Raw genomic sequence first — 15,074 nt, 5'->3', positions numbered from 1 at the left:
TTTTTTGAAGGTGCGCCGCTACTTGGCGGATTTTCACTTATCGCGGGTGGTTTTGGTCCCCATTAACCGCGATAACCGAGGTCTTACTGTACTATAAAAGTACTACAGAAGTACTACAAAAATACCACTCAAGTCATGCTACAAAAATACTGCGGTTATATTACAAAAATCTAAAATGGAAAAACTATGAAAACTATCTGCAGAAATACTACAAGAAGTACTACAAAAACTACAGCAACACTAGAAAAATGCAACTACAGTGATATACCAGATACAGTACAAAAAATTACTATAGAAAATACTTAAGGAAATGCTACTGCAGAAATACTATGATGTGGTGCTAAGGAATGAAATGCACTGAACCATTTAAAGACAGTGGAAATTTTCCGATGCTACATTGTTCAAATTTTTGTTTTGTTATCTAGCGTTTGTTCCTATTCTAGCCTATCCTGTCGTTTTATTAAAGAATAGAGTTTTTTATTCCCACACACAATCTCGTTATTTGAAACCCTATAGGTGAGGCCTAGGCCACTTCAAATCAATATTGTTGTGTGGTACCTGGGGAATTCTGGGACCCGAAAAACATACGCTTTACCATAAAGAGCCTGCTGACGTACGCTGTATCAATGTGGCCCTCAACCTAACCTGCACTGTATCAGACAGGAGGAGGCTGCAGAGGGCAAATAAAACTGCACAAAACATAATTTGCAACCCACCGCCTTCATTTACTGACATTTATAATTCCAGATGTCTGAACAGATCAAAAGACATCATATAGGACATTACTCACCTCGGCTTCCATCTTTTCAACCTGCTACCCTCTTGTAGGTGATCCATTTGAACCAAAAAGAAAAAGATTCTTCCCTAAAGCTGTCACAATACTAAATTCAAATTTGCACTGAACAGAACTGCACCTCTTTGTCATCCCATGTAATAGTAAATGGTCTGCATTTATATAGCCCTTTTCAAGTGAATGAAACCTCTCAAAGCGTGTAATCTGCATTTGCACTGAAAATAACCAATAATTAAAATTGATTGCTGCTATCTATCTCAGTTGCTGCCTCCTGGTGTTTTTATATCGTGTTCTGCTTTGTGTTGTGTAAATTTAGATATTTTTTAGCATATTGTCAAATGTGCTACTTTAAAATTTTATGTTGTTTTTAAAATTCGATGTTACCTTTTAAATTATATGTGTATATGTGGACTTAATGGTGCAACTTTCAATTACTTTGACACTTTAGTGACAATAAAGACATTCTATTCTATCTTATTCTATTCTCTTTTCAGCACTTTGATGGTTGACCATGTGATGTAGAGCTTGTTTGCTTTGAATAAAAGACTTGAGTATGTGCTTTGTCATGAGCTTTAAAGATTTTTCTCTTTTTTTTTTCTTTTTTTTTTAGTAAAACCAGTGCATGTGCAGTTTGAAAGGCAGTTATCCCAGATCTCTGCACAGTACAGGTATGTAAGATGGGTCTGGTAGCCTGCTGAATCTCCTCTGATACCATCATTGGGGTCGGCAGCACCGGCTTCACGTCGCACATATGAGGTGGCTCGGAATTGCTTTTTAAATGGAGTAATTGCAGATGTTTTGACCCCTTGCAAAAATTGTGTGGCTAGATTTTTTTTATTTTAGGAAATTGTTGGGATATTTTTCCGAGACTCACTCAATTGGCCGTGCGCGTGCGAAGGGAATTCCCTTCCGCAGAGTCCTGCCATGGCCGGGCGTTATGCCAACGGGCGGAGACATAATTGCGTGCGATTCTTATTCAAAGATGTAGGAATGTCAAGACTTGATTTTATGAACAAGTTTCTTGATAAAATTCTGAAGTTTAAAATGGAGGACTTGCATTGCGTCATAACTTTGACTTCTGGCAAGGGCTTTGATGTAAGTTTTGTAACGGCGGCTCTTTATCAAGAGTTTTGGAATCGTTTTGAGGGGGTGAGGCCCCAGTTTTCTGGTTTTATAGTGGAGAAGCTGTCTGATAATGCCAACAAGACAGTTATTGTCAGGATGTTTAATGAAATGGTGAATGCTGAGGATATATGTTTTTTGTTGAGTAGATATTGCTTGATAAAAGGACCAGCTATGAAGGTGAGGGATGAGAAAGGCGTTTGGAATTGTGCCTGGAGGATACCCATCCAGCAATTGCAAGATCCTCAGGGCTTTCAGGGACTGAAACAGCTCCCGTCGACTATATTCCTGGGGGAAAACCGTGGCTTTGTCCACTATCAAGGTCAACCGAAACTCTGTCGCAAATGTGGTGAGCATGGACATCTAGCTGAGGTATGTGATCGAGTTTTTTGTGGAAAGTGCAGGACAATTGGACATTCCTTTGAAGAATGCACCAATAGCAGAAAATGTAATCTCTGTGGAGAAACGAACCACCTCTATAGGAACTGCCCAAAGTCGTTTGCTAACAAGTTGAAAGCTAGGAAGGCAGTTAACAAAGACAACAAAGACAATGAAATTATGTCAGAAGACAATGAAATGATGTCAGAAACCATAGATAATGAAATTAATATATGCAACAAAGACAATGAAATGAAAAAAGACAACAAAAACAATGAAATGACTAAAGTTATGGAAATGCAAAATGAAAATGAACAAGAAATTAATAAATTTATGGAAATACCCAATAAAGATGAACAGAAAATGAATAAAGTTATGGAAATATCTAATGAAGATGAACAAGAAATGCACAAAGAAAATGAACAAGACAAACAAATTGAAAATACACCTCAAACCTCTGGAGGAGAGACCAAAGAATCAAATTTGAGTCAGGAAGGAACTGGAAATTCTAATTCGATTTTTCATCAAATACCTGAATTTGGACAAGACAAACAAATAGAAAAGACAACACATATTAATCAGGAAGGGCCTGGAAGACAGTCCAAAATAACAAAATGTTTTACTACGCCACTACCGGAATTTGAAAAAGACAAAAAAATTGAAAAGGTGAACGACTCTCCAAAAACCCCTACAGGCACTGGAAAGAGGGGTAAAAGTAAGACAAAATTGGGGGTGGTGAAAACACCGGAAACAAAGGGAAGAGATTTAGAAGAAAGCCGATTGCCGACAAAAAAGCCCACAAGGGAACTGTATGAAGTTGAGATGGAGGAAGTCGGGGAAGGAAAAAATCTGCCCCTTTGTGGGCAGGGAAGTAAAAGACCCCTTGATAGGTCCTCTGGCTCACCCCCTAACCCAGAAAAAAGGGGAAGACCTGGAACCACAGACAGAGAGTCGGAGGATTCCAGAGTTTTCCCCGGTGAGTCTCCAAATGAAGTACTACTCTTAAGTGATATGTCTGACACAGGTGACACTCTTGATGATCACCAAAGAATGGACTCAGATCCCCCGGTTTTGTCTAACTAGTTTAAATACTTTAACCACAATTATGAACATTACATTCTCTACTATCAATGTGAGAAGTGTGAGATCAAAGATTAAGGCTCACAGTGTTTTATCGTTCTTAAAAACTATCAGAACAGATGTGTTTTTACTACAAGAATGCTGCATCCCCTTTCTAAAAAATTATAAACAGTGGGAAGAGATTTGGCCATATCCTTCATTATGGAGTGGCTCGAATGAAAACCGTAACGATGGGGTAGCCATTTTAATAAACAACCCTCAACTCATCATAAAGGGGAGTACTGTGATGAGAGAAGGACGCGCAATCTTAGCAAAACTTTCTTATATAGGGAATGATTTTAACCTAATTAACATATACGGCCATGCCGACAGACATCTCAGGTACGAACTTTTAGAGGACATCCAGTCGCATATGCTAGGCCATCAACCACTAATCGTGGGAGGAGATTTTAATTGCATCCTAAGTCGGAAGGATAGAAAGAGGACCGATGAGGAGTTTAAAGTAGATAAAACATCAACTTTATTACAAGACATGTGCCGGACATTTAAACTGGTGGACTGTTTTAAATCCATACATCCAGGAGAAGAGGGCTTCACCTGGTTCAGTAGTGACAATGCCAGAGCCTCTCGAATAGACTACATATTTACAAGGGGTTTAGCACAGAGTGATGCAAGATTAATTCCTGTTTTTTTTTCGGATCACTTGCTATTGTCCTGCTCTCTCTCATTCTCTTCAGGTATGACTGTTGGGAAGGGTTTGTGGAAGTTAAACTGCTCTTTGCTGGAGGATGAGGCTATAGTCACACAATACAGAGAGCTTTACAAAGACTGGCAGACCCTTCAAGACTCGTATGATTCTCGAGCAGAATGGTGGGAAATGACAAAGAAACGAACACAGACCTTTTTTAAAAATGCAGGGAAAAACAAGAAACTTAAAGAGATGAAACGCATGTCGGGTCTACAAAGAAGACTCCAACGCTATTTCATCCTAACAGAAAAGGGGATGGACTTTAATGATGAAATCAAAGAGACCAAACAAGAACTAAACGCTTTGGCGGAAATAAAGAGTAAAGGCATCATAATAAGAAGCAGAGAAAGAGAAATAGAAGAAGGGGAAAAATGTACACGCTACTTTTTTAAAAAAATTATGAGCAAAAATGAGGGGCTTTTTAAACTTCAAAACGAAAACGGGCAAATAACAAAGGAAAGTAGTGAAATAACCAGATTGGTAGAAGACTACTACAAAAAATTATTTGAAAAGAAAGAAACACATGAGAATGAAATGGGGCATGTATTGGATCATATTTCAAGATCAGTGCGTCAAGACCCCTTTTTAACGTCAGACTTTACCCAAGAACAACTGAATGATTGCATAAAAGCTATGAAAAAAGGCAAATCACCTGGGGAGGACGGACTCAACCTCGAATTTTACCGGACTTTTTGGGATATTTTAGCACCAGATCTGATTACGGTTTTTAACGAATTTTCCAGTCGAGACAATATGCCAGACAGTTTCAGAATAGGGATAGTTACTCTATTGCACAAAAAAGGAGACAAAATTGACTTAAAAAACTGGCGACCTATAACACTTTTAAATGTGGACTGTAAAATTTTCAGCAAGCTTCTAGCGACACGAATGTCTGTAGTCTTGGGAGACTTGGTTGATCCAGACCAAACCTGTGCCATTGTGGGAAGGAAGATCAACGACAGTCTCATGCTGATCCGTGACACCATTTGTTATGCGAGAGACAGAAACATGCGACTAACGGTCCTAAACCTAGACTTTGAAAAAGCCTTTGATCGAGTCTCGCACCAATACCTCTTCAGGGTATTGCAAAAATGTGGTTTTCCCCAAAAATACATCAAGTGGGTAGGACTGCTATACCGAGACATCTTCAGCAAATTCATGATTAACGGGAATTTATCGGAAGCAATCGAGGTCAACTGCGGTGTACGTCAAGGTTGCCCTATGTCTCCGCTTCTCTATGTTCTTTGCATTGAACCTTTGGCACAAATGTTAAGAAAAGATAGATTTGTCGAAGGGATCAATATCCCAGGAAGTGGGGGACAAATTATCAAGTGTGTTTTGTACATGGATGATTTTAATATTTTATGTACTGACCGCGCATCTGTTGGAAGAGCCCTTGACTTGACTGACCTGTTTGGAAGGGCGTCTGGGTCAAGGCTAAATAGAGAAAAATCACAAGTAAAGTTTTATGGAATGTGGAAAGAGACAGAAAAGGCAGGACTCCCGCTGACGGTATTAAAGACAGACCAGAAAATCCTAGGGATAAAATTCAATGCGGATGGAGGAGGCGAGACCAACTGGGATGACATGACAAGGAAAGTTAAGCAAAGACTTGTTTTTTGGTCACTGAGAAAAATGACAATAGAGGGGAAGGTCCTTATCATCAAAGCGATCATCCTACCAATGCTTTTGTCAATCAGTTTAGTTTTTATGCCCAAAAGAAACGTGCTATTACAACTGGACCGAGCCATCTTTCGCTTTGTCTGGGGATCAAAGTGGGAAAGGATAAAAAGAGATACAATGAAAAAGAAAAAGGAAAAAGGGGGAAAAGGAGTACCTGACCTCCAGCTTTTCCTGGGAAGCAAATATGTCTCTCTCCACTTCCAAAACGCTGTGGGCCCACCCAACAACCCGAAAAGTCAAGCAATGACCCGGTTTTGGATGGGCTCATATTTGCGGAAGCTAAAGCTTGTACCAAACAATCGTTTGATTCCAGTTTCATTTAACTTGCCACCAACACATCTCTTTATTAGGGATTTTTTAAAGAAGTTTGATTTGGAAAAACAAGAATGTCACAATTTACAAAACCACAGGGCCCTTATTGCTATTGTGCAAGAGCGAGCAACAGTAAGCCCTGTGCGGGGGCTTGCGTTTGGCGAACCTACAACGGTTTGGAGAAACGTGAATCATCCTGCCCTCCCAAACAGACTAAGAGACTTGTCATGGATGGTGGCTCATGAAGTTCTCCCAGTCAGAGCCGTAATGCACCACCGAGGTATGTCGGCGACTTCGACGTGCCCTCGACCTGGCTGTGGCGCCCAGGAATCGGTGAGGCACCTTTTTTGTGAGTGCAGCGCTGCCGAGGTCTTGTGGACAATGGCCGACCAACTAGGAAAGTTCCCGGACTTGCCAGCAGGGGAGGTCCCTGATGCACAGTACGTGCTTTACGGGGTGAGTCGGTCGATGAGGTCTCAGAACGACTTTGAGAGGGACTGGCTCACTCTCGCAGCCATCAAGGACGCCATCTGGACCTCCAGAAACCTGTTGGTATGGAGGTGCAGGCAGATCCCCCCTGTGGCTGTGCTACAAATGGCTGCGGATACCATACAATCTGCGAGCGGCGGGGCTAGGACGCAGCCATAAAGAAGACTCGTCTGCACCCACCCAGAGATGGGAACCGGAACTACACTGTGGGAGTCCCGGCAGCAACGGGAGATATACTGTGGAAGTCCCGGCAGCAACGGCCTGAGAGGACCCACTGTGGGAGTCCCGACAGCAGCGGAAGCTACACTGTGGGAGTCCCGGCAGCAACGGCCTGGAGAAGACCCAAAAAGAGGACTGTAAGAGTGCTGTTTGGGAGGGTGGGATGGCAGAGCTACGCCCTTGCACAATAGTATTGCCTTTTACACGCTGGTTAACTACTGTTGAAAGAAAATAACTCTGAAATTGTTTAATTGATGTCGGTTTTGTTTTTGCTGCTGTTGGAGTCGGTGGATTTTTTCAGACCGAGGACAATCAACTTTGGCCTGGACGGATCTATTGACACTAACAAAGATGTTATATAATGAAATTGTGAATATGCTTGATTGCTATTGAGTTTTTCGAGAAAGGTTGTTCAAACCTCACATTGTGTTTGTTGTTAAAATCGTCATATTGGAATATAATATTGTGAATATGCATGATTGCTGTTGTGTTGGTCATAATTGTTTTCTGTTGTTGTTGATCTATTGACACTAACAAAGATGTCATTTAATGAAATTGTGAATATGTTTGATTGCTAATAGGATTTTCGAGAAGGGTTTTTCAAATCCTCACTATGTGTTTGCTGGTAATAACATCATATTGGAACATAATATTATGAATGTGCTTGATTGCTGTTGTGATTGTCATGATTGTTTTATTTTAATATTAGTGTCAATAAATTTGTTCAAACCAAAAAATGTAAGATATTGACAAATGAAGGAACAGTAAATTACATTTAGAGCTTTTTGTTTTATGAATTTTTGGAGTGAATGCCACATATAGAAATATTTTGAGTGATATAAATGGATCTTTATTTGAGCTTTATGTCCATTGACTGTCAATCTAAATACTATTCCTGTGGAAGTGCATTTCCAGATCAAATATTTTATTTGTTTGTTTTTTGTTCTGGTTAAATTGAAGGTGTGTTTGTTTGCATTAAACCAATAATTAATCCTTGATTAACAGTTTATCTGTGTTTGTTGTGAATTCATATCCACACATTGGATATATGTGTCATTAGAAAATATTAATTGAAGAATATTTTATATTGATTATATGTCATTAATATAAAGTGAAAACAATTTTGGTTCCCAAAATGGATCTTTCGGGTACACCATATTCAATAATTTTTTTATGCAGAACGACACAAAGTTTGTTTTCAAATCCAGTCTAATCCAACAACTCTGATTACCGTATGTTCAAGGTTTTCATATAACAGGGCTCTCCATCGTCGTACCCTCTAAGGACATATATAGGTGCCTGTGCCCCTTGCTGAAAAAGGATCATTGTGATTTTCCAGTAAAATTATTTTCTTACTAGTTGACTGAGTCCATTTAACCCTATTTTTTAATAATTAATCTGGTAATAACATGATAAGTTGTTATTTTAGAAATTCAAGTAAATAAATTCCCATTCATGGGCTTGATGGAGAAAAAAAACAACTAGTCAACTATTGGTAGTTACTTTTAAGCAATAAATAAAACAACACAATGATTGTCTATTCATGTATTAATAAACAAGTTTATTTATTTATATTTAACCAATTTTACAGGAAATACAACAAAATAAATTCAATTTATTTTTATTTTTTAACTAGCTATCTGGCTACCTTTTTTAACTATTTGGCAGGCTATTTAGCTAGTTTTAGAGATTGTTAGCATGCTATCTAGCTAGCAATTTACTTATTTCTGCTAGCTATCAAGTTAGATTTCGTGATCCTTTCTAGCTATCGATCTAGCTTTGTTTTTAGATTTGGATTCGGCTATTTAAATGGCTTTTTACTCCTTTAGCCGTCTATTAAGCTCTCATTAGTTTTGTACCCGTTTAACTTTGTAGCTATTTAGCAAGCGATCTAGCTAGCCTTTTACACTTTTCGCAAGCTATGTAGCTAATATTTTACCTTTTTTCTAGTGATCAAGTTACATTTTGGGCTCCTGCCTATCTATCTTTGTTTTTAGCTTTCTATCCAGCTAGAGCTAGCGTTTTACTCTTTTAGTTGGCTATCTAGCTTCCTTTTTGCATGCTATCTACTGTTTGGAACAGTAAATTATTGCACACATTCAGATTTTAGATGAGATTTTAGTTTGGATTTATTAGTCCCATTTGGGGAAATTCATTTCCACCGACTGTACTTTTATGGACATAACGGGCGTTGTAGTAAATAAACAGCAGAATGACAAACTTATGATAGTGTGGGACAATGAGGGGAGACTGATTGAATGTTCTGAGACATTGATATTATTTTTAAATGCAGAAATCTCTTTTTTTTTGTGGGTTTACGTGTACAGAACGTTCATCCTTAGTCACAACTTTTATAGATTTACTCATTTATTTATTTATTTATTCATTTATTTATATTTCAAGAACAAATCCAAATTACAGGCTCAGATATATTACAAGTTTAATAAATAAAAGTACTGGACTTTATAAACCTTTTTTTATATAAATAACTTCTGTACTGTTAAATTATAATTTGAGAAATAATATTGCTGTTTTTTACAACTGAATGGAATAAGGGCACGATCCACTTTACATTAAATTCGCCGCTATCATGTGGATGTTCTGAAAAAACGAATTTGTTGGAGATAAAGCATTTTCCTCTGTCTTGAAGAACAATTTATTTCACATGTCTACAATTGTATACAATTTTAGCGGCTCCAGAGAGTCTGGAATCCCTTTTTCTCAGTAGCCTAGATGGTAGTGTGCCCGCTTTGAGACTGGGAGGTCGCTGGTTCGCGCCTCGACCGAGACATACCTAATTGGTATAATGGCGGCGCCCTCTGGCTGCGGCTGCATCGACTCGCTACAACGGGTCAGGTGTATCGACATTTCGTTCTGTGTACATTGTTACAAAGAATGACAATACAAAGGAAATTATTATTATTATTATTATTAATGCCGCTTGTCTTGACCACCAAGATATCCACTTCCAAGGGATTGCAAAATGAATCCTCCCAATCTCCCCTAATAAAACATCTTGTCTTCATTTCAATGCGTCTGTTTATTGGGAGGTCCCAGAGTATTAAGTTGACATCATGGCTTTTAGAGAAACTTGAAAATGAAAAATATTTTTGCATCCATAATGTAGGTTTGTCAAGCAGTTTTACGTACGTGTACAACTCTGACAGCAACGTCAGACAAGCAGAAGAGGCGCAAGCACACTTTTTAGTAAATTAGAATGCAGAATTTTTGTAAATATATATTGCATTAACCTCAAATACTGAACAATTACAGAAACCCTTACAGTTGAAAGGTATTTCCCTATTTCAAAGACTCTTATCACCCTATGAACCACTCAACCCAATTAACAATTTGCCTGAGGAGAACAGATGCATTGTCATTTTTGTGATGTTCCTTGTTTTACAATGGTATCCTTTTGATATGTTAAACTTCCCTCCCCAACAACTCTGTGGCTAAATTGTTTGTAATAAAATAGAGGAGCTGCCGAGGTTCTGGTCAGATGAGAATCAGGCCCTGACATGATTACATCTCTTCATGAGCAAAAAATATGTTTCTTGTGTCCCACTGCATGTTTTATTGAGAGAAGTAAGGTGGTAGGACCTAACAAGAACACAATACACGATGACAATCCGTTAAGTTGGGCAAGTAAACTGCTATAGAGCAAGGGATTAATTAAGTATTGAGCGTGACAAAGACCCTTACAGTTGAGTAGTATTTCTCTGGATCAATGCAAACAAATAGTGTTGTGTTTGGATTTGAAAATAGCATAATGTATTCAATTCATGGCATTATAACCTTGACTTTTTATGTGTTTTTTTCCCTCTGTTAGCTTAGTCAAGGCAAGAGCACGGAAAATAATTATATTTTAGGGGGGGAAGTGTGAAAAGCGTACTCCTCTTTTGAGACAGGGAAGTTGAATAACTGACATACGGCAGTCAAAAGTTACTGATTATACCAGACCTGGGCACTCCTCGAAGGCCGCATGTCCTGCATGATCTTGGATGTTTCTCTTCTTCAATTCAATGTGTCACCATCACATGATTTTTCAGATATTAGTTCTATCTAATCATCAGATCTTTATTTTGATAGTTCTGTTATTCAATTAGTTGTTATAAATGTTTGTCGTATTTATCCACATATTTTAATAAAGTATTTACTTGCTGTATTCATAGGAAAGTATGCTTTCATATCAGTGTACTTTCCCAGCAATGGTCTTTATCTTATCATACAACCTTGAAGATTCAGCAGTGTGCAGTTTTAATCTCTTGTACATAAAGTTGTTTTTTGACCTGTAATGCAAGTTCCCAGAAAGATCTATTAGAGCTCCATGTTCCATTTTGCCAATCCACAACTCTTTCCTATAAAAACTGTGGTCAACTATTCGTTTTTGTGTTTTGGGGCGAATGACACTCCTTTCCTTCTGGGGGGAAAACGCTTCCCTGATCAATTAATTTCCTCAACAAAACTGCTCTCTCTCCAGCTCTATTTTTCTACATCCGAATACCTAGTCTGAATCCCAGAAGTTGACAAGGATCTATGCCAACACTGGTTAGAAAACTGGCAGAAGCTTGTTAACCATCCAGGTGATTGTATTCACCAGTGTCCTCAAAACTCAGTGGGATATGCAGCCCTCGGAGACCGGGGTGCCCTAGTTTGGTTGATACAAAAACTTAATCGGCATTATTTATTTACATTGTGCTGTATGACTTACCTTCTGTCATGCAGAAGACCCTTAAAAAAGCAAGGAGATGTGCTGAAACTGGATACCCACTTGAGTGCAGAGGAAAGATACAAGACCTGTAGATTTAAAAATAAAAAAAAGGTAATGTACTATTGTGTATACTATAGTGCACTATTCTTTCTCATTGCATTATTATTAGAACCTGGGCCAGTTTTTCTAAGCACTGTGTTGTAATTACTTTTTGGCTCATTTATCCTGAATGTCTTGTCTTTTCAAAAGTCTTTATTACATTTTTTTACCTTGGAGTGCAAGGTAATTGAGAGGCATCAAGGAAGCAAAATCAGCCTACACAAGGAGGATCGAGCACCTCTTCGCTGGAAATGACCCGAGGAGGATGTGGCAGGGCCTCCAACACATCACCAACTTCAGAGGCCACAACCTGGCAACTGTTGAGGCTGAGGCTTCACTAGCTGAGGACCTTAATCAGTTCTTCGCTCGCTTTGAAGCTGGTAGGCCACATACAGCCACATCACACCCATCAACAACCAGCAGCAACTCCCTCACATTTCAGGAGCACGAAGTCAGGCGTGCGCTGAATACCATAAACCCCAGGAAGGCAACTGGCCCGGATGGAGTACCAGGGAGGGTACTCAGGGACTGTTCCAATCCGCTGGCTGGGGTCTTCACCACCATCTTCAACCGGTCCCTGTCACAGGCGACCGTCCCACCTTGCCTCAAAACCTCCACCATCATTCCCGTCCCCAAAAAGTCAGCAGTGGAAAGCCTCAACGACTACAGGCCTGTAGCTCTCACGCCTGTGGTCATGAAGTGCTTCGAGAGGTTAGTGTCCCGGCACATCAAAAACTCCCTGCCACTCACACTGGACCCCCACCAGTTTGCCTACAGGGCAAACCGCTCCACTGACGACGCCATAAACACAGCACTTCACACCGTGCTGAAACACCTGGACCACCGGGGGAGCTACGTCAGAATGCTCTTCCTGGACTTCAGCTCAGCCTTCAACACCATTATCCCGGAGATCCTGGTGGAGAAACTTGCACACCTAGGACTCTCTCCCTCCATCTGCCACTGGATAATGGACTTCCTCTCCAACCGCCCACAGTCGGTGAAACTCGGTACCCACGTCTCTCCCACCCTAACACTGAACACTGGCTCCCCCCAAGGTTGTGCACTGAGCCCCCTGCTTTTCACCCTCTACAGCTCCGACTGCTCACCGACCCACCCCACAAACACTATTATTAAGTTTGCTGACGATACCACCTTGATCGGCCTCATCTCTGAAGGGGACGAGGCGGCATACAGGGATGAGGTTGAGTCACTTTCAACGTGGTGCTCGGAAAACCACCTCATATTGAACACAACAAAAACAAAAGAACTGATTCTGGATTTCAGAAGGAATGGCAGGAATCCAGCACCACTCATCATAAAAGGAGACTGCGTAGAGAGAGTCCACTCGTTCAAATTTCTGGGCGTGCACATCTCCGATGACCTCTCCTGGTCTGCAAACACCAGAGCGGTGGTAGGGAAGGCCCAGCAGCGACTGCATTTCCTGAGATTGCTCAGGAAAAATAACCTAAAACAGCAGCTGCAGGTGTCTTTCTACAAAGCCACAGTGGAGAGCATCCTAACATACTGCATCACGGTGTGGTATGCGGGGTGCACAGCAGCAGACAGGAAAAAGCTCCAGAGGATCATAAAAACAGCCCAGAGAATCGTCGGCTGCTCTCTGCCCAGTCTGGAGGACATTGCCTGCTCTCGCTACCTCAGCAGAGCAGAAAACATCGTCAAGGACTTTTCTCACCCCGGCCACCATCTCTTCGACCTGCTGCCTTCCGGCAAGCGCTACAGGTCACACAAAGCAAAAACGAACAGACTCAGAGACAGTTTCTTCCCCACAGCCATTACCACCCTAAACAGACACCGCACAAACAACTGAAAACTGTTGCCAAAAAAAAAAAAAAAAAAAAAAAATACCTCACACGTATGTAAAATGGTACTCACGTACATGCTGTCTGCACTATGTTTGTTCACTGCTCAACAGACACCGCACAAAAACTGAAAACTCGTGCCAACACTACCTCATACGAATATAATGTTACTCAAGTCTTGTTCTTGCACATGTCGACTGCACTACGTTTAATGCTCAAATTGCACAATGTCTGACCATTTCCTTTTTTTGCACTATGATGTCTATGCTTGCACCAATATATATGCGGACTATTTTTGCACCATGATGACTTTGCACCAAATGCAATATTGCACAACCGTTACGATACAACAGTATCACGACAACCCTGTATGTAACATCCCACATGCTGACATTGCTGTGTAAATACCATGTAAATTATAACTATAGCCTTATTCCCCTTGTTTTATAACATTATCTTCTCTGTTCCTTTATCTTCTTGCTCATACCCTCACTATGTGTAAAACTGGAGTGTCATGCCCAATTTCGTTGTCACAATATGTTAGCCCATTTGTAACAATGACAATAAAGGTATATTCTTCTCTTCTTCTCTTCTTCTTCTAATTACTTTTTGGACCTCTCCAGTGCCTTCAACACCATACAGCTACTTAGTAGTAAATTGGCAGAGATGGGAGTATGCTCACACCTTGTGGCATGGATTACGGGCTACTTGACAGGCAGACCCCAGTATGTGAGACAGGGGGATTGTACATATGACACTGTGGTCAGCAGCACGGGAGCGCCGCATGGGACCGTGCTCTCTTTGGTCCTGTTCACCCTGTATACATATACGTCGGAATTTCAGTACAACTCTGAGTCATGCCACGTGCAGGAGTTTGCTGACGACACTATCGTGGGATGAATCAGGGGTGGGCAGGAGGAGGAGTACAGGAAATTGATCCAGGACTTCGTCTCATGGAGGGAGCTAACCACTTGCACCTGAACACCACCAATACCAGGGAGATGGTGGTAAACTTCAGGAGGCCTAGACCTCACCCGGAACCTGTAACTATCTAGAGTTTGTCGAGACCTACAAATACCTGGGTGTGCAGCTGGACAATAAACTGGACTGGACTGCCAACACAGAAGCTCTATGTAGGAAAGGACAAAGCCGACTGTACTTCCTCAGAAGGCTGCCAGACAGAAGAGCAGCTTCAGGGACAGATTGCTGTTGCTGTCTTGTTCCACAGACATAGTGAGGAGATAATTTCTCCCTGATGCCATGAGGCTCTTTAACTCCACCGGGGAAGTAAAAAAGCCCACATTTAAACCCTTACCTTACATTTGCATATTTTGCTTTATTTTTATAACAGTGTCTTTTTTTGGAACATTATTTAAATGCATTTTATTCTACATGTTATATTGGGTATTTTAGTATTCTATATCTCTTATTTCATTGCATTTTTAACATGAGGATATCAACTATCAATCATATCATATATCATATTCATTTGAATTGAATTTTCTTTAGTGTCAGAGATTAGGAGTCACACTCCTGAATAAAGTCAACAAAGACTAAAAACAACAACAACAAGATATTTAAAGATTATCAGCAAAAAAAGGCAATATTTGCAAGGTTGTA

At 40.3% G+C, this 15,074-nt stretch overlaps 2 protein-coding genes across 3 annotated transcripts in view; one reads left to right on the top strand and one right to left on the bottom strand.

Annotated features, from left to right (window-relative positions):
* setd3 (SET domain containing 3, actin histidine methyltransferase) overlaps positions 1 to 15,074 on the bottom strand; it is a 128,893-nt gene that overhangs the window by 10,915 nt on the left and 102,904 nt on the right. Inside the window, exons 11-12 of one of the 2 annotated variants that reach the window (XM_088353777.1) lie at positions 11,536 to 11,621; positions 7,567 to 11,472 (exon numbers count right to left, since the gene is read on the bottom strand). In XM_088353777.1, the coding sequence (XP_088209903.1) occupies positions 11,396 to 11,472; positions 11,536 to 11,621 (163 nt within the window). In that variant the 3' untranslated portion in view covers positions 7,567 to 11,395. Of the gene's footprint in view, positions 1 to 7,566; positions 11,473 to 11,535; positions 11,622 to 15,074 lie in introns of those variants that run through there. The other variant, XM_088353776.1, reaches the window with a different exon arrangement.
* On the top strand, positions 1,516 to 7,300 carry LOC148351262 (uncharacterized). The gene is made up of 2 exons (XM_088353775.1): positions 1,516 to 3,269; positions 4,111 to 7,300. The coding sequence occupies exons 1-2, from the start codon at positions 1,718 to 1,720 to the stop codon at positions 6,762 to 6,764; spliced, it is 4,206 nt and encodes a 1,401-aa protein (XP_088209901.1). The 5' UTR covers positions 1,516 to 1,717; the 3' UTR covers positions 6,765 to 7,300.

This window comes from Urocampus carinirostris, chromosome 15 (genome assembly GCF_059441175.1).
Source record: "Urocampus carinirostris isolate Australia breed hairy pipefish chromosome 15, RoL_Ucar_1.0, whole genome shotgun sequence".
Lineage (NCBI taxonomy): Eukaryota > Metazoa > Chordata > Actinopteri > Syngnathiformes > Syngnathidae > Urocampus > Urocampus carinirostris.
Note: the sequence above shows the minus strand (reverse complement) of the source record. Positions and strands in the feature narration are given on the sequence as shown.